This window comes from Leucoraja erinacea, chromosome 1 (genome assembly GCF_028641065.1).
Source record: "Leucoraja erinacea ecotype New England chromosome 1, Leri_hhj_1, whole genome shotgun sequence".
Classification (NCBI taxonomy): domain Eukaryota; kingdom Metazoa; phylum Chordata; class Chondrichthyes; order Rajiformes; family Rajidae; genus Leucoraja; species Leucoraja erinaceus.
Genome location: NC_073377.1, coordinates 122,930,986 through 122,954,532, shown reverse-complemented (window position 1 = coordinate 122,954,532; position 23,547 = coordinate 122,930,986). Strand labels below are relative to the sequence as shown.

The 23,547-nt window shown below is 41.3% G+C and overlaps 1 protein-coding gene across 3 annotated transcripts in view; it reads right to left on the bottom strand.

The window, feature by feature from the left end:
* Positions 1–6,262, bottom strand: part of LOC129701529 (neuronal vesicle trafficking-associated protein 1-like) — a 50,628-nt gene extending 44,366 nt beyond the window's left edge. Inside the window, exons 1-2 of one of the 3 annotated variants that reach the window (XM_055642781.1) lie at positions 5,977–6,262; positions 5,068–5,241 (exon numbers count right to left, since the gene is read on the bottom strand). In XM_055642781.1, coding sequence (XP_055498756.1) covers positions 5,068–5,199 — 132 coding nt within the window. In that variant the 5' untranslated portion in view covers positions 5,200–5,241; positions 5,977–6,262. Of the gene's footprint in view, positions 1–5,067; positions 5,242–5,351; positions 5,431–5,767; positions 5,904–5,976 lie in introns of those variants that run through there. The other 2 variants (XM_055642789.1, XM_055642797.1) reach the window with 2 other exon arrangements.
* Positions 6,263–23,547: the final 17,285 nt, after the last annotated feature.

The window sequence follows — 23,547 nt, the reverse complement described above, 5'->3', positions numbered from 1 at the left end:
CCCCAATCAGTACCCTGCCTTTTACTTCTCCCCATATCCCTTGACTCCGCTATCTTTAAGAGCTCTATCTAACTGTCTCTTGAAAGCATCCAGAGAACTGGCCTCCACCGCCCTATCAGGCAGAGAATTCCACACTCACAACTCTGCGTGAAAAAGTATTTCCTGATCTCCGTTGTAAATAGCTTACCCCTTATTCTTAAACTGTGGCCCCTGGTTCTGGACTCCCCCAATATCTGGAACATCGAGTCTTTTGTCCAGAGTAGGGGAATCAAGGACTTGAGGACATAGGTTTAAGGTGAAGGGGAAAACATTTAATAGGAATCCGAGGGGTAACTTTTTCACACAAAGGGTGGTGGGTGTATGGAACAAGCTTCCAGATGAGGTAGTTGAGGCTGGGACCATCCCATCATTTAAAAAACAGTTAGACAGGTACATGGAGAGGACAAGTTTGGAGGGATATGGACCAAGCGCAGGCAAGTGGGACGAGGGTAGCTGGGACATTGTTGGCCGGTGTGGGTAAGGTGGGCCAAAGGGCCAGTTTCCACACTGTATCACTCTATGACTCCAATTGGAGGAGCGCACAGATCCTAGAGGTTTCAGAAATGGGGAAAGGCAAGGCCATGGAGGGGTCTGAAAACCAATATGATAAATTGAAAACCACGAGCATGACAATAAGAGCAGATGTAGGCCATAAATCCTCCAAGCCAAATCATTTTGAATATGATTGCCAAATCATTTTAACTTTTGATCCGCTTATCGTCAAATCACCTGGAACAAACATCCAAAATGCCTATACGTATAAGACTTGCACCAATGTTCTATTAGAGGTACTACACAATCTCAAAATAGAAAGCAAATATACCTTGTGCGTATTGCAACTAGATGCTTATAGTTACTATTGCACTCTGTGACTTCAAAAGTATAGATCCCGTCATATTATCTGAATCTATCTATTTAACCCACATGCCACAAGGAATGGTTTGAAAAGGGGTAGTAAATCAACAGTTAAAAAAATTTAACATTACAACTATGCTCCAGCTCACAGAATTACCATTACACCTCCACAGGATACAGAACACTTTTAACATCACAAGGAAATTCACTAGAGTATGATCTGACAAAAAGGAAAAACCGACTCCAAGTCAAAGACCAAAGGTTCGGTTAACAAATTTTAATAAGAAGAAAGGTTTGGTGCAAATGAAGAAAAAGTGTTAAAGCAGAGAATATAACATTAAAAAAGTATAGCTAAAATGAATTTTGCCATGAATAGAGTTATCATTCAAATACCACCCATAAAAGTTGAGTAATTCATCTTCAATTCCCTTCAGCAAATAGGGTAACATTTGTTAAATGTATAGAGATCAGTCAACCGTATGTACAATAGTCACCAGGCGATCAGGCATTCTTGGCTGACATTGCAATAAAATATACAAGAGGTTTTATGTTGTTATAGCTCATTGAATCCAACAGTTAAAATTGTTTTGCATTGTTCAACTGCCAAAAACATTAGGAATTATTTTAAAGCAGTGTTAGTGTTTTTTGCTATGAGGACGCGATTGGTATCACAATCACAAAATAAGAACAGTTTTAAGTACTTTCTGCTGGGTCAGAGTAATATTTAATATGGCCTAACATGTCTCAATCTTACAATGTCTCATATTGCTTCTGTGAAGCACCATTTGGTCATTTTGCTATAGTATTGTTACTGCTGTACAAGTTGTCAGTATGTAGGTACTCCGTTTGAAAAGTGACCTAAACAGGTAAATATTTTATAAACTAAGGCAAAGGGAACAAAAGTATAAAGGTTATTTTAAACTCTATTGAAATAATAGTTAGGCTATAACTGGAGAAATGCATCTAATTCTTGTCATTACATTTTGGGAAGGATATCCAGGCCCTAGAGCAAGTGCAGAAAGATTTATTCAAACATTTCTGGGGATCAGAGATCTGTGATTGCAGAGCTGGGATTGTCTTCCCGCGAGCATAAATTCAGAGAAATTTGATAAAGATGTACAAAGTCATAATAGTTCCTGTCCGTCTTTTTTAAACCTGTTTCTGTTAGCATATGTTTCAAAGAACACAACGTCAAAATGATGTTGAAAATAAACGTCAAACTATATTCATGCCTACTATGTTCTGTTGTGCTAAAGCAAAGCAAGAATTTCATTGTTCTATCAGGGACACATGACAATAAACTCTCTTGAACTCTTGAAAGTTACCAAATATATTTATGGCATTCACTGCCTGCACAAGGGTAGAAAAAAATTAATCGGGTCTTTCAAAGGGGAATTATAATAAGCACCGACAATAAATTAATATGCAGTACCACACTGAAAGAACAGAGCAGCAGCATCAATTGGATTGTTTTAGAAAACCAAATGGCCCAGGTAAACTCTAATGTCACACAAGTGCCTTATCCTAATCACCAGTTGCTGTTCCAGAACTTTGGACAGCTACTTTATCAGGTTCCTCTCCACCAGGAAAGAAGTTCATCCAAAGATCAGATATAACAGCAGAAAATTACCAATTTATGCATTGGGATTTTGTTTTCCAGTTGCAGTCTCCGATATGTGTAAAATGTAAGGTCTGGCATGTCACAACTGATGTACAAGAAGGATATATAACACGTATAATAATGATAAATTCTATTGGTTATTCCCATGACATATTTTGTGGCAAGTCAAATGATATGTTCCACTGATAATAGCACACAATGAAGAATACAACACAATCAGTTTCAGGATTTTTTTAATGTTAGGGTGTGAAGGTACACTTCTGTTACTATAAGGGCCAGTGGCCAACATTGCTCAAGTCTGAAGTGTTTCTGAATTTACCTGTGAGCTGACTTGCCTCTGTGGCTTTCCTGTAGGGCTTTATACAATGGATGACCAGCTCAATTAAAGTTGAGCTGATTTGAAAGATTTTGCAAGTTCTCACCCACATCTCCCCTGTCCTGTAATTCTGCTCTCACTCCCCCCCAGAAGAACAAGGTTAGAGTTGCCTTGACCCTCACCAGCCTCCACATCAACCTCTGACATTTACGTCACCTCTAACACAATTCCACTTTGAAGGATCTCAACCCAAAATGTCACCGATTCCTTCTCTCCAGAGAAGATCCCTGTCCCGCTGAGTTACTCCAGCACTTTGTCTATCTTCAGTTTAAACCAGCATCCTACACATTTCACCACCAGTCACTGCTATCCATCCCCACCCCTCTCACCTCCCCCACATCTTCTGCAGAGACCACTCCCTCCGCTTTGCTTATAGATCCATTCCCACTCAAACCACCCCTCCCCAGGGACTTTCCCCTGCAACCACAGGAGATGCAACACCTGTCCCTATACCTCCTTTCACATCCATCTAGAAACTCCAGTAGTCCTGCCATGTACAATAGAGGTTCACGTGCACCTGCTCTGATCTGATCTATTGCATCTGGTGTTCTTGATTAGGCCTCCTGCACATCAGCAAGACCATGCATTGACTTGATGACCGTTTCACTGAACATTTCCACTCAGTTTGCCAAGGACTACTGTATCTTGCAGTTGCTAACTATTTTAACTCCTCTTCCCATTCTCATTCTGACCTTTTGGTCTGGAGCCTCTTCCATTGCCAGAGAGAGGCAACACATAAACTGTAGGAACACCTCATATCCCACTTGGCAACTCAATGGCATAAACATTGAATTCCCCTGTAATTACAATCCTCCCCAACCCCTCATTCTCCCCATATCCCCCCCCCCCCATCTTTCCTGCCCACCCACATATATTCCTTTTTGAAACTATCCACTCCTTTTGTCTCAAGCCTTCTATCTTTTCATCCCTAGCCTTTGTCCAACCAGCTGCTGATCAAAAATCCCTCCTCACCTGTATCCACCTATTACCTGGCAGGCTTTGTCTGCCCCTCCTTTCTTTCCGTTGCCTTCACACCTCCCCCCCTCTCCCCCCCCCCCTCTACCCCCCCCCCCTCCCCCCCCCCTCCTCCCCCCCCCCTCCCAATCAATGTGAAGAAGGGTCCTGACCTAAGGGTCCTGACCTATCCACATGCCCCGTAGTTTGTGTGTGTTTTTCCCTCAACCAGCATCTGCTGTTCTTCATTTCTGCAAGTTGTCAACTGCTTTATCTTCTTGCAAGGAAAAAATGGCTTGTTTTTAACTGCCTGCACATTTTAAAAAATATACAATTCACTTGTGATTTGTTACTTTGTAATATATAAAGTATAATTGGCTGGAATCTGGAATGCATCATCCATAAAGGGTCAGGTTGGAGATAGGGACTCATAACATTTAACAAGCATTAGTAGAAATGGGTACTTGGTGGTTGGCATGGCCATTGTGGGCTGAAGGCCAGCTTCTGTAATGTGAGCTTATAATTTTGGAGTGTGATGGATCTTTACTGTTTACCATCTCATTCAACAACCTGCTCCAACACCCAAGACTGTTGCCCAAATGTGAAGTTAATTCTAAATATATACTTCATCTCAGCTTTTAAAGTTCATATCCCATTGATTATTACAGTTTAATAACTTCACATTACCAGAGGCACCTCGTGTTTTCTACAAGATAGCACAGGAACAGACCATTCTGTCCACAATGTTTGTGCTGAACAGGATGCTAAAATATACTAATTTAATCTTACTGCACAACCATATCCCTTATTACTCTGCATATCAATGTACCTAACCAAAAGCCTCTTAAACACCACTTTGGTGTAACTGCTTCCATCATCGCCCTTAGCAACGCGTTCCAGGCACCAACCACCTTCTTTGTAAAAAAAAAACCTGCCCTGCACATCTCTATTAAACTTTGCCCCTCTAAGAGGTACTTCAGGTTAAAATGAAAATCAAATATCAATACAGTGCAAATTAAATCTTACAGGGTTTGTTACAGTAGCTCAGACCACCCTTTAAAAAAAAGTATTTTCCTGTAACTTTAGAAATCAAAAAACCTTTAACCCGTGGTTCCCTTGTTTATGAAGAGCAAAAAAATTATTAGCCCATCTGCAAATACAAACTAGCCTGATGAGCGCTGTATTTTCGGCATTATCCATATTTATTTTCGTTCAAGTTTACCTTGTCAGGAGCCGGGAACTGCAGCTGGTTGACATCCAGTGGTGTGATAAGGGGGATGGTGTCAAACCCATCTTCAGGGGCTGCAGCCTTCCCATTGCTCTTGTCAGACAGATTGTTGCCCAACTTCACCATGGTTGCGGAGAACAGACGAACGGGGGGTTTCTTTATGCAAAACTGGGGAAACAAAATAGCAATGAAACAGATGGTCTTTAAAGAATCCAATTCTGAAGGCTTGTCAGTATTCACTACATTCACAATTCCCGAGAGATCCGCGCGAAACATACGGTTGATTGCCGTGCCTCCTCCTATATTTGATTTTGTTTCAGCTGCTTATTTTGCTTGAATCGAAAGAAATACGATAAAGACGAGGACAATCGTACAATTTGCAAACCAGTCCGCTATTCCATTTGCCTCAATTACCGAGCCACAAGTAGAGAGCAGTTGTTTGGGGGGGGGAAAACACCAGGAATTTCACGTTTAATTTGACGCAGTGCAATATTCCCCATAAAAAATATTCGAATCCGACATAGATTTATTTACTTTTTTTCTTAAAAAACGACACGCTCATCACAAACAGGCAACATAAATGGAAAATGCCCGAAATGACAAATGCGTTTTGATACCTGGTCTACAAAGGCAGACCACAGGTGCAAGCTCCATATTTCTGTTTTACACGCATACACATTACAATTAAACTTACTCCGCGGTCGAATAAGCCCCTTTATATATTAAAGCAAAATCGCGACCAACAATATGCGCTGCCCCGGTAACATGGGAACATCCTTCTATCTTGCTGATGTGAATGGGCTTCACAGGACGAGCAGCAAACAACCCGCTCGCTTCACCCGCAAATTAAACCCGCGGAGCGGAGAAATCAGCAGAAATTATTCTGAAAGAAAGACGCCTCACCTGATCTTTTTTTTTCCCCCTTAAAAAAACATAAATGGCGAGAAGTCGTTATAATTATTTTTTAATTGTCTTCTTCGCGAAAGCCTTTTTTTTCCCTCACTCCCTCCCTCCCACACACACACTTCAGATGGGAAAATGGCGGAAAAATGTGGAGCTGGAGAAGCGTTGCCGAGGATGCAGTAAAGTCATTGATCGAGTTTTGGACAATGTTTTCATTTTCAAGCCTCGTCTGTGGTGACGCAGCCGCGCTGTCGGCTCGGGAACTGGAAGATCTCTCCACTGCGCGCTGACCGCATCAGTTCACCAGCATCTTTGATTTGCTTTTATCGGGGGGTGTCCCCCCCCAACTCAATTCCTTCCCTCCAAAGAAAAATAAACAAAAGAAAAAAAACACAACATTGGGGAGAAAATATAGTGCGGCAATGACGCTGGAAATCTGCAAAGCAAAACCTGGGTGGGAAGGAACTGCAGATGCTGGTTTACACCGAAGATATATAGGCTCAAAATGCTGGAGTTTGACAGAACCTGTGTTCAGTGGCGCGTTAACATTTCAGGTCAAGGGCCTTGCATGCATCAAAACCCCTCTCTTGTGAGCGCCAAGATGTGATCGCAAGATGTTTTCACTCGGGCAAGGCTTATCTAGCGCAAAAACAGCTGCACAGAAGCGGTTATGGAATATAATTTCACAAACTTAGGACAGGAGCATCTTTTTTTCCCAATAAAGAAAAGGAAAATTCAGAGGTAAAGGTTTAAACAGATTAAATATTATCTCCATTAATATTTCCCTTTGTTCCCACTTTAACTGAGCTTGGTGAAGTGAGGAGATATTCGGGACTGACAATTCAATGCCGTTGTGAGGGGAGGTTCAGATGATAGGAATGCAGTCTATCCCTTGAGACGCTGAACACTCAGTTGAATGTAAATATTTTATTTACATTATTTTGAACGTGAGCAGAAGAGCTATCGCATTGTTCTGCCAACCGTTATCCCTCAACAACATAATAAAAACAGATTGGTTATTTCACGTCTTTGGAGCATTGTGCTCAACTTAGTTATGTATACCTAGAATATAGAAGTGACTACAAGGTATTTCACGACTATTAAGTATTTTAGGACATCATGGGGATACCAGATGAATGCAAATTATTTTTTCTATTTTTCTATTTTTTCATAAAATCAGATCTGAAAATGGTTTTAAGCTTTATGGCCAGGCCCAGTAAGAAACATTTACAGCATTCCAAATACCCAGACAGATTAAGTAGATGGGCTAATCGATAGCTGATGAATTTTAATATCGATAAATGGTAGTGCACACAGAATATATAATACACATAATAAAGTGACCTTAGCAACGATCAAATTAATTTAGGTGCAATGTTTGTTTATTCATTGACATTAACTTACAACAAAATGCTCAGCAATTCTAATAAATCCAGGAGACAAAATTAAAGGTAGATGATTAGATGTTAAATAATCTAAAACTTGGAGCTATGTACATTTGCTCATGTATCCTTGATTCCACCATGTCAAAGTACAACATATTATAAATCAAACATTTACATGCACTTTGTTTGTGAAACATACATTGTATTGCTACCTTTTTTGACATTGTTTCATCTTAACTTTTAATATTGTAAATTCAATTGACCTCATTTATTCTGTAAGCTGTCAAATTTGACACCATTTTATAACTATATCAGTCCACTAATGTTTTAATGCCAAAATATGTGCCAACTCATCCTTCGGCACTGCAGAGCAATATTTATCTGGTCATTTCTTCCTCTACTTTCCACATGATGTAAAACCAATTTGTTTTCCAGAGCTGGGAAATCATATACATTTTAAGTGAGAGGGAAAATGGGATAGGAGGTTGGAGAGAACAAGAGAGATAACAGGAGGAGCAAGAGCAAGTGAGGCCACCAACCACTCCATTTCCTAATTCTCTTTTGTATTCTGCACACTTTCGTGCCCACCATTTTGGGACTGATACATGCTCTTACTCCTTCCCATTTCACATCTATTGGGCAGAGACATTGTGATGTGGATCAGGTTTCTTTTACTTTTTGCAAACTTCAAGATAATATGAAATATTTAAGCAGCTAATATTCCAACTGCGACAACATTGATTTGAAACATAAGTTACGATTGTACATTGTTTTAGAGCCTGACATTTAGACTCAAGAAGAGAGGGTGAGAAGCGTAGAAAACAAGTGGCAGAGTGAGTGATTTTGAAGGTCTAGCCAAAGGCAGATATAGGCAGCAGGTAGAGAGATGGGGGGGGGGGGGGGGGGGGGGGGGGGGGGGAATACATTAAGATGATGATGTATTCAACCTTATCAGCTAAATTTCCAACTGTCTATCCTTATGAATTTGCACGTTTTACCTCCTATTCTATCATTTGTTAAACTGTTCCTACAAAATCTACTGTGGTCCAGTGTCACATTTGTTTGTTAACCTTAATGTGAAGGGCAGAAGAACCAAGAGAAAGTGAGTAGGAAAAAAGGAGAGAAGGTGTGGTGATGACCACTAACTTTAGTGGTTATAGGGGAAGGTAAGTGTGAGAAATGAAGGAAAAAAAACAATGAAAAGAAAATCTGCACTTCATGATCCCAATAAATCTTATAACAATTTACAGCTATTAACTACTGATAAAGACCAGTTAGTGCTATAATATAGGCAAGGAAGCAGCCAATGTATGCATAACAAGGTGTCACAAACAGCAATATTACCAAGACCAGATCTTTTTTTTTCAGTGTCGAAGGCTGGGATAAATATTGAATGTACAACAGATCAACGAGATATTGGTGACCAGGACATCCATGGTGTTAAAGGAAAAGAAGGAAAGAGGTAATTTTAATTTATAGTAGGACACATTTAGGGATAAAATAAAGCAATACTTGTGGGCTAGAAAAGTGAACAATAACACACTGTAAATTGCTTTTACTTTTTTTTTATTTTATTCCCCTTCACACCCTCTATCGCTGCTTCAATGAAGAGGTTGACAAAATGTGAGGACATAATGAATAAAGGGAATAAAAAAACAAACACAAAAAGGGTTTAGGAATATCTGGAGGATATTAAATATTAAAAATGAAAATATTTGTTCTATTGTTCCGTTGCTTTCAATCTTGCATCTTTTCTGATGCCTTTCCTCCAACATAAGTAGTGCACTGCTCACCATCCAGCAATGCCGTTGTTTATTACAGAGACAATATTGTGTTAATTAAGTGAAAGAGTGCATGTGTCTATTGACACATTGCCTACTAGTTAATAAGGATGTATTGGTGTGTCAAATAAAAATGTAATGTGGGCTTTATACGAGCAGATCACTGATCAGTCTGCTTATATTATGTACAGCACTGAAGGCCTATTTTTGAAGAGATACTGTGCTGAGATGAAAGAACGCAGTGGGGAGCAAGGATGATTATGGGGCTTAAGTCACAACAAGAGTTTACAGACAGCATTTTCTACAGTCCTGGAAACAATGAGTGTAATTATGGCAACCTTCTTAATTAATGCCTTGAGAAAAAACTATGCCAACTTCTGTTAGGAAGAGGATTAAAAATTACGGGAAAATCATATTTAAAATTGAGTACACATTACAAGGGATGCTGGTGACAGGAAAATGGTGCTGGAGCATGGTGACTCAGTGTGCTGCTCTCAAAGGAGGATGTACTATCATCCAGTACAATTGTTCCACACTTTTAAATCTCTGTACTTGGGTATGGTTTGATTGTATGGCATGATTTGCCTGGATAATTAGCAAAACAAAACCATTTTCACATTGTCTCAGTACACATAATAATAAGACATCACTACGAATACCAAGGGTTCTTTATCGTATTGAAATCATGAAAATACTATTTGTGGAAGAGGGTTCTGAAGATCACTAGTGAATGTGATAAATTCAGATGTAGTAATATTGCATTACCTGCAATCAAAGAGAAGATTTGTATAGATCTGAAATGTCAGATTTCCAGCATTTAAGAGTAGACTAGACTAAGTGGGACCCGTTGGGTCCCAGCTTCACACAGGAGGGTTGGTCCCCCAACGCAATATTTCACCTCTCCACCAATTCCAATATTGCTGGCCAGTGGGGGGCTTTCTGGAGCGCTAGCATGGGTGTTGTGGGCCGAACGGACTGGTTTCCAGAGGGCTAGTATGGACATTGTGGGCGCACACACACACACACACACACACACACACACACACACACACACACACACACACACACACACACACACACACACACACACACACACACACACACACACACACACACACACACACACACACACACACACACACACACAAACACATACACACACACTCACTGACATATATATGGCAGTAAACTTTCTTGAATACTCACACCGCTGAGCGCGGCCTCTCCACTTTGGGGCTTCCGCAGTCAGCGACACTTGCGCAATCAGCGTGACCTCTGCACTTACCAAAAATTATGCAATCAGCGCGACCTCTACACTCACTGGAAATCACGCAATCAGTGCGACCTGTCCACTAAGCCGAAGTCACGAAATGAGCAGGACATTTGAACCAAACACGGTCGGACCTAATAAAGCATTTATTCCTTCCAAACATAGTCGGACCTAATAAAGCATTGCAGTTTCAAGCACAGGCAGGGCAGCAGGCCAAACAACTCATGGCATTGTCATTAAGGGCTAACAAATCATTTATTGCCAGTAGATTGCAGACTCACAGTTCAGTTGATTCACAGCATAGAATGAGAGTCGTGGCCTCTCCCTCATGATCTTGCAGAGTGAACTGAGTCATGTCCAGGCATCTGGGGTTTTATAGTCCTGCCCCCCCACCTCCCCTGGAAGGGGCATTACCTTCATCGTGGTGATTGACAGGCGAGAGGATCTCAAGGTTTTTTTAAACACTCATAACATTTTTATTTTTAATCGATGGGAAAAATCCTTTAGGCTTGCTCAGCAGAGGAGCACTGTGAGTAAGATGGCCAAAAAATCATAGCAATATATGGTAGCGTTTTTTCTAAAATCAATATACAGCGCAGACAGGAAGTGGTCAAGATGAGACTTTTAATTATATAGATTTTACATGATTAATTAAGTGGTGAGCTTATGAAAAAATGTTTTTTTCTCCTTTCACATTTTAAATGAGAAGCTAACAGCAACAGGGGTTATTCATCAACAAAATAAGGGCATAGGTTAGTTTGGCTATGAAGTAACAAACACTAGAAATGCTTCCAGCTTGTGTTTTTTTGTTTTGATTCTGTAGAGTTTTCCTTTTACTGTTGTATGGATAAAACTGAAAAGTAGAGAAGTTGTATTAAGATTTCATCATACCTTGGTTAGACTTGAAACATGTGTACAGTTCTGGTCTTCTGGAGAGAGAGCAGATATTTAAAGATGATCTCAAAAATTAAGGTTTGAATAGGATGTGCCCCTTTACATTTGAAAATGTCTTGGTCCAATAACAAGCGATGAAATGAGAACTAAAGAAGAGACCGTCACTATAAGATTGTCACCACAAATCAGTTTGAAAATCCAGCAAGGGGCGAAATTGTGGAGCTCGCTACTAAAAGGAGTGGTTTATATATAGCCTTGTGTTAGTCAGGAAAGCATATAAGAGAGGAGACACAGGTTACCCCAATGAGCTTAAGTGGGAAAGGAGGAGACGCAAGGTGAGCACAAAGACCTGCAAACTTTGAATAATCTATTTGTGCCATGTTGGCTTGGGAAGCATCATGATTAATATTCCACATAGCTTTTGTTCTTCCTCGCTTTCTAATAAATGAGTTTGGAAGAACCTAGGATCAATGCTGGTCTCTCAGCTCATAGATTCAACAGACCTTGTGAGCACTGAATATCATCAGCTGAATGGTTCTTGGGCAGCACAGCGTCAGGGCAGGTAGAGAAGCTGCCTCACAGCGTCAGAGACTCAGGTTCAATCCTCACCTCTGGTGGAGTTTGTATGTTCTCCCGGTGACTGCATGGGTTTCCTCCTAGTGCACCGGTTTTCTCCCACATCCCAAAGATATGCAGATTTGTAGGTTATTTGGCTTCTGTAAACTGTCCCGAGTGTGTAGAGAGTGGATGAGAAAGTGGGAAAACACAACTAGTGTGACTGAATGATCAATGGTCGACGTGGACTTGATGAGCCAAAGTGCCTGTTTCCATTCTGTGTCACTAAACTAAACTAAACAATTGAAAATATGTGGGAAACGTTTTCTTTTAGTAGAGGTAATTCCAAAGAATGTTTCAACATTCAGATAAACTGATTAAACAGCAATTTTATATTGTTTCATTACCATTGCAACCTCTAATAACCATTGAGAATATGCAATGTTAGTTGTGGCAATTATGTGCTTGATGTATCCGTACTGATAACAAACTATTACAATAACGCCAGCAGTAATGTTGTAAATGATGGTTATAAGGCTGCTCTTGTGATATTGTTGTTGGTAGTACCACATGGCTATTGGTGACAATACTGACTTCATATTAGTAGCAACGATAGACAATTCAATTATTTCTATATCCATTATTTTAATGGTGAGATTAACTAATTTGTATTGAACAGATTAATGCGTCTATTCAATTGCAGACATAGACACTTCAGCATTGAGCTCTATTGTGAACTCTGCTTTATTGCATATTCTAAACCAGTATCAAACATGAATGAATATTGAGTGTACTTGCTGTTGAAATCACAAGAAGCATACTCTTTCAGTAACCTATTTTACATTTTACAAGTCAATATTCAAGGTTGTTTGTTACAGGTCAATCTTTCAAGGTTATGAACAATTTTGTAATTGTTACTTTCAATTAAGCTATATGTCATTTTTTTCCCCTGAATTCTCCAGGTTGTTGTACACTTTGATGCTGATTATGGATGGATTTGTTTCTTCCTGTTATTGATTTACAAATTGGACCAAATTGGTTTTGTTGAATGGGGCTGAGGATGGAGGTTGTGGATGTAGGGAGAGCTTAATTTGATAAGTCGAAATGGTGAAGTCTGGCTCTTCAGAAACTGGGCCCAGGACTTATTTCACTGTCCAAGTTGAATTATGAAGATCCTACCATTGAAGAGAGTGACATGTCTGAACTTTGTTGTGGTAAGGATCTCAATTAATTGTTGTCAGGGAATGGGGTCAAGATGGGTCCCTTCAGAGAATGTGCTGGAGGTGGCCAACAGAAGAAATCCTATATATAAAATTCTTAAGGGATTGGACAGGCTAGATGCAGGAAAAATGTTCTCCATGTTGGGGGAGCCCAGAACCAGGGGTCACATTTTAAGAATAAGGGGTAGGCCATTTATGAATGAGATGAGGAAAATCCTTTTTCAGCCCAAGTGTAGTGGAATTCTCTGCTACAGAAGGCAATGGAAGTCAATTCACCAAGAGAGAGTTAGAAATAGCTCTTAGGGCTAACGGAATCAAGGGATATGGGGAGAAAGCAGGAACAGGGTACTGATTCTGAATGATCAGCCATGATCATATTGAATGGCTGTGCTGGCTCAAAGGGCCGAATGGCCTACTCCTGCACCTATTTTCTATGTTTCCAAATTGGTGGGAGCAATTGGTTATCGGGAGAGTAACTAAATCTGAGGAGGGAGGAGCAGGAGGGCTAATTTTCAGATATAGAACAGAACAGTACAGCACAGGGACAGGCCCTTTGGTTCACAATGTTGTGCTGACTGCATGCCTTAGGAAACTAATCCCATCTGCCTGCAACAGGTTTATATCCCTCAATTCCCCGATTGATGATATGCATGTCTAAATCCTTGCTATTGTATTTACTTCTGCCAACTTTGATGGGAGCGTATATGTTACTTATTTTCTCCGTGCAAGCAATCTCTTGGGCTTGCTTTACTTTAATGTATCCAAGGATAGCTGAATCAGAGCTGGCATAGAGTTTAAGCAGATGTTAAACCCATTTTTTTAATATGAAAGATCTGCTTGAGGCATGAGTAAAGAATGCTCAATATATGTTCTTGGAGGCACAAGAGACTAGATGCCAGAATCTGGAGTAAAAAACAAAAGGCCGGAAGAAGTCAGCAGCATAAATGGAGGGAAAGGAATTGTCAACGTTTTGGGTAGAGACCCTGCATTAGGACCGACAGAGGAGAGGGAAGGTAGCCAGTATAGAGGGGAGGAGGAATTGGGAGTTGGGGACCAGTAGGTGATAGATGGATGAAGGAGAGGTGAAGAATGATGGGCAGAAGGAGTCGGGTGGAGGGAGAGGTTGGAGTTGCGTGACAGATGCAAGTGGGTGCAAGTAGAAAGAGATTAGGGGTAAAAATGTCAGGTGGAGCCTGGGGGGGGGGGGGGGGGGGGGAGCATAAAGATGCAGACTGACGATGGAGAATGATAAACAGAGACACAAAGTATACCAGTGCTGGAATCTGATAAATAAGGAAGCTGATAAAGGGAACCAGTTGGGGTTGTAAATTCAATGGGTGGTGTTGTCTGGTTGATACATGGAACCAGGAAGGGGGGAAGGGAGGAAGGGTCGGGGGGGTGAAAATGGATGATGGGGTCTGCAGCAGGAATGTGGGGAAGCAAGAATGGAAGGATCGGAGGTGGATTTGAGGGGGAGAGGGAAAGGAGAGGGATTGCAGGAGTTAAGCGTTACCTGAAATAAGAACATAATGAAGTTTGCTCTTTCACAATATGACAAATGTTATTTGCCTAGCCAATTGCATGATCATATTTCCCTTCATAATGAAAATACAGTATGACAAATTTTAAGTGTGCTGACTCATTTCCACAGCCACAATTTATTCAATGCTAATATTAACACGGGAGAACATTATTCAAAGAGGGCGCTGAGGGAGATGAGAGATAAATGTAACTTATGTTTTCCTTGTAGTAAGTTCTTAAGAAATATCGACTGCAGTCCTGTCTATAATTTTATATAGTAAGCCATTGAGTTTATTTTTGGACTGATGGAACCAGGAGTGAAAAGTCTGAATGATTCACCAAATAATTCAGTAAAATTACAGATTCACTGCATACTGCAAGTTCTTCCAATATAAAGATGCTGTGGTCGCCATTTGGCTTGTTTTGTGTCTCATTAATTATGGCATGTGTCTTTAAATTTTAGACTGCCCATTATATTGTGGGTGGGATTTATAACGTATTTTAGGGCATGTTTGGGGCTATGTATCTTGCGCAGAAGCTTAGTGTTAAGTTTAGTTTTGGACCAGCATGGGGAAGGTTTACCCTTTAATCATGCGAAGTGTGACAGAGACACAAGGAGTTTTCTAATGTTTAAAGTGATAAGCTGGAGTTTGATGAAGATTATAGTAATGAATCGGAAGAAGTTTGAATGTACTTTATTGTTTTGCATCAACAATAAAGAATTTTTTTTTTTGAACTCAATATTTATTGACATAACAAAATACACATACAGACAAAACAAAGAAACACACAAAAGACAGTCACAAAATGACAAAATACAAATCACCTGACCTCTATTATCATCGCATCAAATCCTCTTAACATTCTATCATAAAAGCATCTTATTCACAGGCACCAGAGCAAGCTCGTCCATTCATATCCTTAATCTATCTTGGCATTTGTAATAGTAACGATTTCCATATAATATTAAAGGCATCAGTCCTCAACTGGAGTTTAGCAGTTATACTTTCCATCAAGTATACATTTTTCAATCTTTCCCTCCACCGTTGAACATTCAGTGGCATTTCCTTTCTCCTAGCACTGTTATCATCTTTTCAGCAATCAACAGCATCACCCCAAGCAAATATTTCTGATTTTGAATATCTGTCTCTGCTGGAGTATCTCCTAATATGAAACAAGCCGATTCCAAAGGTAGATCCACTCCCAGAATTCATTTAATCTCTACCCGGATGTCTCTCCAGTATTGGTGCAATTTGGGACAATCCCCAAAAATATGTGTGTGATCACCGATCTTCCCACATTTTCTCCAGCATAAATTTGAGGTGTTACTGTATCTTGCCAGCACTAGAGGGGTCCTAAATACTCTCACTTTAATTTTCCAATCGAACTCCCTCCAAGAGGGACTACTTGTCAACTTATGGCCCAAGAGACATGTCCTTTCCCATATTTCATCTGTAATAATAATGTTCATTTCCAATTCCCATTTTTGTTTTGTTTCTATAGTATTTCCTTTTGTATAGTCTTGAAGTCCTTGATATAAATGAGATATCAAATTATTTTGTAACATTCCCTCTATAGCTATCAAGAAAGTTTTTTCCAAATTTGAAGGTAGTCTACATATCTGCTCCCAGTCTACATGTGTCTGTAAGTAGTGCCGTATCTGGAGGAACCTAAAGAAATCTGACCCTGACGGTCCAAATTCATTCTGTAGGTGCTCATAAGATTTCAAGACTCCCCCACAAAAAAGCTGGTCCACAGTAATAAGCCCTTTATCTGCCCAGTTTCGAAAACTCTTATCAATTTTACTGGGTATAAAATTTGGACTAGCAGCTATCTTCATTGCTCTAGATATCGAATTAAAAATAAAGAATTTATTAATCAAAAGACTGTGTTTTTGAAGACTGAGATAAGAATGACAGACAAGCTTCAATATTTTCACTCCCAGCATAGATAAGTAATGCTTTTCCCTCCGAATACTGATGAGTTCTGGTTGAATTTACCTTCCAGGAATTGATTTAATCCAGCCTATGTCTTAATTTGGAATAACTACTTAATCATCATACAGCTATAGATTGTGATGAATTGCTACAAATGAACTCCAGATTAGGTGTGGCGCATAATAGATGATGCGAAGCATCAAGGATGTATTATTATAAAATCCTCTCCACCACATAGAGCAAATACTGTAACATTCCACCCACTCTACAGAGAAGATAACCATTAGAGGGATGATGCAGTTGTTTCTTGGGATGCTACAATGGGCATTAATAATGTGAACGTTTTCACGGATGGGTTGAAGCATTAAAAATAATCTTGTAAGGTTAGGAACTGGGAATTGGTATTGGTGTATTACTGTCACCTGCACTCATATATAGTGGAAAAACTTTGTTTTGCATGCTATTCAGGAAAAAACATGCCATACTTGAGTGCAAAAGAGAAAGGAATCAGATTACAGAGTACAATGATAGAGCTACAGAGAAAGTGCAGATTTTTTTTTTAAGTGCACAAGCTGCAACAATGTAAATTGGGAGACCAGGAATATATATTTAGCATTTGAAATGCCTGTGACTGAAAATGTCTGATATGGGTAAAAAGCTGTTCTTGAATCTGATAGTATGTGCTTTCAAGCTTTTGTATCTTCTGTCTAATGGAAGGGGGAGAAGAGATAATGATCACAGTCTGGGGCACACGAGTTGCTATACCAAGCTATTAGGGTGCTTTCTATGGTGCATCTGTAGAAATTGGCAAGTCATTGGAGATGTGCTAAATTTCCTTAGTGTTCTGAGGAAGTAGAGGTATTGATATTTTTTTTTTGCTCGTAACAGCAATGTGGTTGGACCAGGCGAAATCGTTGATATTTTCACCTAGGAACTTAAGCTCAAGACAATCTCCTCTTCAACACCATTGAAACAAACTGAGCCGTGTACTCCACCCTGTTTCATTTCTTTAGCATTATAGCGTAGAAAGAGGCCTTTTGGCTTACCAAGTCCACGCCATCCACCGATCACCCGTACATTAGTTCTATCCTAGACGCTAGAGACAATTTACAGAAACCAATTAACCTACAAACCTGCACGTCTTTGGAATGTGGGAGGACACCGGAACAGTCAGAGAAACATCCACAGGGGCACAGGGAGAATGTACAAGCTCATTACAGACAGCACCCGCAACCAGGATCGAAACCAGGTCACTGACACTGTAAGGCAGCAACTCTACTGCTGCCCCACTGTGCCACTCAAAGTTTCTGAGAGTTAATGACCAGCTCCTTCATTTTGCTGACTTTGAGGTTTTTGCTTTAATATGCTGCAAAGCCCTCTATCTCCTTCCTGTACTCCATCACATCATTGGACCCTTAACGGATGTGTCATCTGCAATCTTGCGAATGGAGTTAACACCAGAATTTTGCTACATAGTCCTGAGTGTATAGGGTATATAGTAAAAGGCTGAGGAGCAGCCTTGTGGGGCACTTGATTGAGAATTATAGTGGAGGATGTTTTGTTGCCTATCCTAACTGAGTGTGATCTATGGGTCCAGCTGCAAAGGAGGATGCTGAGCCCTGGATCACAGAGTTTGGAGATGAGTTATTTTTACATTTTCTCTTTAGCAGATGATGGAATATATCTACAGTCTATCTGGTCTACACAGTCATCCATGTTAGAGATATATGTCCTCTTGCACAATCATTAACTTTCAAATTTCAGCCATAGACAAATTTCAGTTGGCTGTATATACTTTATGTTCAGTAGCATCATTTCACTTGTCACTATTCAAGCATTTTATTTTCCTGGAAGATGATTTACTCTGCACTATATCGCCTTGAATAATAACGCAATTGAGGGTATTACATGTTGCCATTACTGATATTTATATCGTTCACAAATATCCCTTATGTGCTTATGTGTCACTATTAAATGAAACTTGATATAAGATGAACTGCCTGCAGCTGTTTGTCCTTTCACCCTTTTTTTAATTTTTAGTGTGTTTAAAGTTTTTGTTTTGGAGGTCTAGTCTTTTTATGTGGGGTTGGGGGGATGGGTGAAAACTGTATTTCTCAGTCCCTACCTGGTTGGAGATGCAGCTATCCTCTGAGCCGCATCTTCGCCCCTTCCTTGCGGCCTACCAACGGGACTGGAGCGGCGTTTCCTGCCGGGACCGGCTGGAACCTCAGCTTCGGCGGCGGCACAGCGCTGAATCACCATCGCGGAGCGGGCGATGCCTTACCCGGGTCGCCGTGTGGTAAGCTCCGGAGAACTGAGACCGCCGACTCCAACATCGCGGAGCTGTGGTTGCAGAGCGTCCAACTGCAGCGGAGCTGACTTTGAACACTGCGGAGCTTGGGATCTTTCGCAGAGATCACCAGTGTTGGAGCTCCGACCAGCGCGGTCTGTGGACGTCGGGAGGACTTCGGGGAGGACTTCGGGAGGGAAGTGGCCGTTCCAGACATTCCAAGCCGCTGAGAGTGTTCTTCTGACGCCGGAGCTCTATCACCCGGCGAGAGGGCCTGAAGCATTGGGCCGCCGTGGCGGCGACTGCGGAGGCCTCAATAGGCCCGACCATGAGTGAACAAGAGGAAGAGGACTGGACTTTGTTGCCTTACCTCACAGTGGAACCATTGTGGGGGGATGATTTTATGTTTAATGTTAAATTCTTTAATATTGTGTTTTATTTATATTGGTGTGCTGCAAATGGCAACTCAAATTTCACTACACCAATTGGTGTATGCGACAATAAATGACCTTTGTCCAATTGCTTTATACCAGAATAAAATCTGTATGCAAATCAGCAGTTATAATTGCACTATTTCATTTCAGTCAATCATACCTTCACATAAAAATGCAAAATAAAGAACCACCTTACTAGCCCCCATCAACGGACATGTTACTTGGCTTAAAGAAGGTGATGTCTTATTGTCCTTCAGAAGACTGGGAATAGCTGATGTGCCTCTATTGAATACTGGATGGTGGCTAATGCAGTGCCTTTATTTAAGAAGTGTGTCAATGAAAAAAAATGGGAACTATAGACTTGTAAGTCTAACATCTGTGGTAGGAAAGTCACAGGAGAGGATTCTGAGGGATAAGATATACTGTATTTGGATAGACAGAGATTGATTACGGCAATAGGTTTGGACATGATTAGGACATAGGTTTATGGTGAGGGGAGAAAGATTTAATAGGGATAACTTTTTCACACAAATGGTGGTGGGTGTATGGAATAAGCTGCCGGAGGAGATAACGGGTAATATCGCAACATTTTAAGAAACAGATACATGGATAGGACAGGTTTAGAGAGATATGGGCCAAACGCAGGCAGGTGGGACTGGTGTAGATGGGGCATGTTGGCCGGTGTTGCTAAGATGAGCCGAAGGGCCTGTTTCCATGCTGTAAGCCTCTATGACTATGACTCTAATAGCATGGTTTTGTATGTGGGAGATCGTGTCTCATGAATTTGAGTATTTTGAAGAATAAACCAAGAAGGGTGACAAGACCAAGACGTTGTCTGAATGGATTGCAGCAAGGTCCTTTGATAAGTTTCTGCAGGGTTGGCTGCTCTAAAAGATTAGATCACATGGGATCCAGGGAGTGCTAGCTAGCTGGATGTGGAATAGGCTTCAGGCAGGAAGCAGAGGTTAGTGGTGGAATGTGTAGCAAGGAACGGCAGATGTTGGTTTATACCTGGTGGTGGAGTGTTGTTTTTCAGACTGGAGGCTTGTGACTAGAGGTGTGCACCAGAGATGCGTTCTGGGCCCAGTGTTTGTCGCCATTGTCAATGATTTGGATGCAGAATTAAAGATTGGTGTCACTGGCGGCAGGAAGCAGGTTGCTGAGGTTGGCAGATACACAAAAATAGCTGGAGACAGGATCATTGCGTGCTGTCCAGGCACTCATTTGGTAGTGAAGTTAATGGATTTTGATCCTGTTGACACGGCAGTGAACTGAGGTGTGGGGGCCTCCCCGCGGAAAGAATTCAGATGTCACTGGGAGAGAGTCAAACTAGGTTGCAGACCCTTACCTCATGCGCGAAGGGAAAGGGCAATGGGGAATGGGTGTAGATCAGTGAAATGGTGGCAGGGTAATGCGAGGGGAAGTCATAGATGAGGCTGGGAAAAAAGCTGCCTCATGAAACATGGAGGAAAATGCTTGGAAACGGAGGCAGGGAAAGGGAAGCCCAGAAGGGAGACATGTAAAAAGGACTGGCTGAAACAAAGGGGTGATTTTGTCTAGGCGATGAAAAGGGCGCAAGGGTGAAAGAGGAAAAAGAGAGAGGAAAAGATACCTCTGAAAGAAAATGGGAGGTGGGGGAGCGATGAGATGCTGGAAAAAATGGTAAGGAAATGGGAAAAAGGAGAAGGGAGGCGAAAAGGAAGAGAAGAAAGGGAAAGAAAGCAAGGGGGAAAGGGAAGGGGAAAAGAAACGGAGGGGGATATAAAGGACTTAAAAATCGATTCCAGGGAAAACGAGGGACTGTTCAGAAAGTGGGGAGGAGAGAGTTGGGAAGGATGTCAAAGGACCGATCAATGGGCCCGAAACAAAACAACAGGCCGTTGAGAAGGAAAGATTCATCCCTCTGGACAGATGGGAACCATTAGAAATAGGGAAGTCAGATAACTAGATGTGGATGCAAGGACGAGCTCCTGAAATAGTATCATGGGGAGGGAGGAGAGAGGGGGGAGACAGAGAAGGGAGACAATGGGGGTCCGGACAATGACGAAGGGTCAAAGGCCTAAGGAACAGACAAGTATAAAAAAACATGGCTGACTCCCTAGAGGGGGACTGCACCGAATGAACAGAGCTCTAATAGCCAAGTATAAAGGGCACGAACAGATGGCCGCTCAGCAACAGGATGAAACAAAGGGGACAAGGTTTTACTTAAGCATGGTGAATTTAATAAGAAACTGGGGAACAACATTTAAGAAGCCAGGAGGTGGTGGACGGAATTCGGGGAGTCCAGAGGGCATAGTGGCACACCCCCTGCAACTGGATACGGGAGGATAAAAGAAAACCATGTGGGAAGTTTTAGGAATAGGAAAAGCAACAGGAAGGATGAGAGAACCACCGGGGGGGCTAGGGGGATCAGGTGGAGAAGCGTCCTTGGTCGAAGGATGACTGAACATGGAAGTCTCCCACTCCATGAGACATTCTGATGCATGCATCAGAAGCTGATGGGTTCAGGAGCAACACCGTATGGGTATGGGATAAAGGGAGGAGGTTGGGCATTAGCAGAGATGGTGAAAATTGCCCAATGAGCCAAGATGTCATCTTCTTCTCCACGCTCCCCTCAGATGAGGTCATTGTTAGGAGCAAGCGCTGTCTGCAGAGGAAGCTCTGGGGGGGGGGGGAATGCAGATCAACTGGGACCCATGGGACAGTGGGATAGCAGCAGGGAGGAACGGGAGATAGGTCTCTCCGGGAACCTCTCTTGGACCCAGCAGGGAGGAGAAAGGGAGATCAAGAAGGCTAAAAGGTCTTAAAAAGGTCAATCTGTCTCCTCAGAAATGTGGTTATCACTTGTACCCCCCAAGGAGAAGAAACTTACAATGCAGGAAGTAAGGTTAAGGCAAATAGCTATGTCTCCCGACCGGAAGGCATGGCTGAGGGTGTGGGAATTCGGGCAACAGTATAGGCTACTCTACACCTCATTGAGTCTGGCCAAAATATATGAACATGAAGAGGGCGCTCTCGCCAAGGATTCTCTCATCCCAACAATGGATGTTTGCTAACCTTTCGTATCAGTCTTGGAGATAAGTTAGGAGATATCAATCTTAGTTGAAAAAAGAACAGTTCTCTAGGAACAATTTATAGTAGTCTACATATCTGCTTCCCAGTCCAAAATCATGCTTTGGCAGGTGCCGTAGTGGGGACACTAAGGATTGGGAAGTCAAATCATTAGATAGGTGCTCATAAGATTCAGGAAGATCCCACCACTGAAAGCAGGACCATGAGTAATACCAGGCTTATGGAGGAGTGAGGTAAAAAGCAGAAAACTGCTGAATATTAAGTTAATTTCAAAGAAATTTGGATGTTTTGCAAGGGATCGTATTTTTTCTATATTCTTACAAATATGTGAATAAATGAGAAGACAATGAGGGATGAAGTAAAAGCCAAAGAAAGAGCTTCAGGGAAGGAAGGAGTCAACATTCAAGAAAGTATGGTCTTTTCACATGAATACTGAAGTAGAGTATTGGAGGAACCTAGCTTCTTCACCCTGACGGGTTAAGTTAATCATTCTGTAAGGTGAGGGGGGAATTTTCAACTCCTTCAAAAAAGCTTTCGGATAGGAGAGTTAAATAATTAACTGCAAGGGGGGGGCATAATTTTATCTAATGTGAGATACATAAAATTTGGAATAGCATTTGATTGCTTTGGAAATCTAGATACCGATCATAGTGTAAAATACTGGTTGAAATCAATTTTACTAAAGAACGGTGACAGAAAATCATCAGAGTAAAATTATCTGAAGAGGTCCCTTGGGATGAACAATGGGCAATGTAATAATGTTCAAGTTTCCCTACGAATAGGGTTGAATTCTGGTAAAAAATACCTTGGGGGAAATGAGGGGAGGGCCTATGTCAGAAATAAGAACTATTACTCCACCTGCAGCTATATATTTTGAGAAAGCTACAAAATGAACTCCAGATCAGGTGTGGGATAATAGATGATATTGAATACATGCAAGGGAGAAAGGAATTAGGAATTATCCTGAGGAGACATAGATAGAAATACTGTAAAAAGTGAGAAAACTTGTTTTAAGGGGCATAACAATCAACAATGATGGGGTGTTGAGACCAGGCTATAATGGGCATTAATAGAAATGACGTGTGACTAAAAATACGATGTAAGGGGGGGGGAAGCTAAGGGGCTGTTCTTGAAAGGATTAGTATGTGAAAGGAACTTTTGTATTCGGTCTAATGGAAGGGGGAGAAGAGATGACTCACATATAGGTGGGCA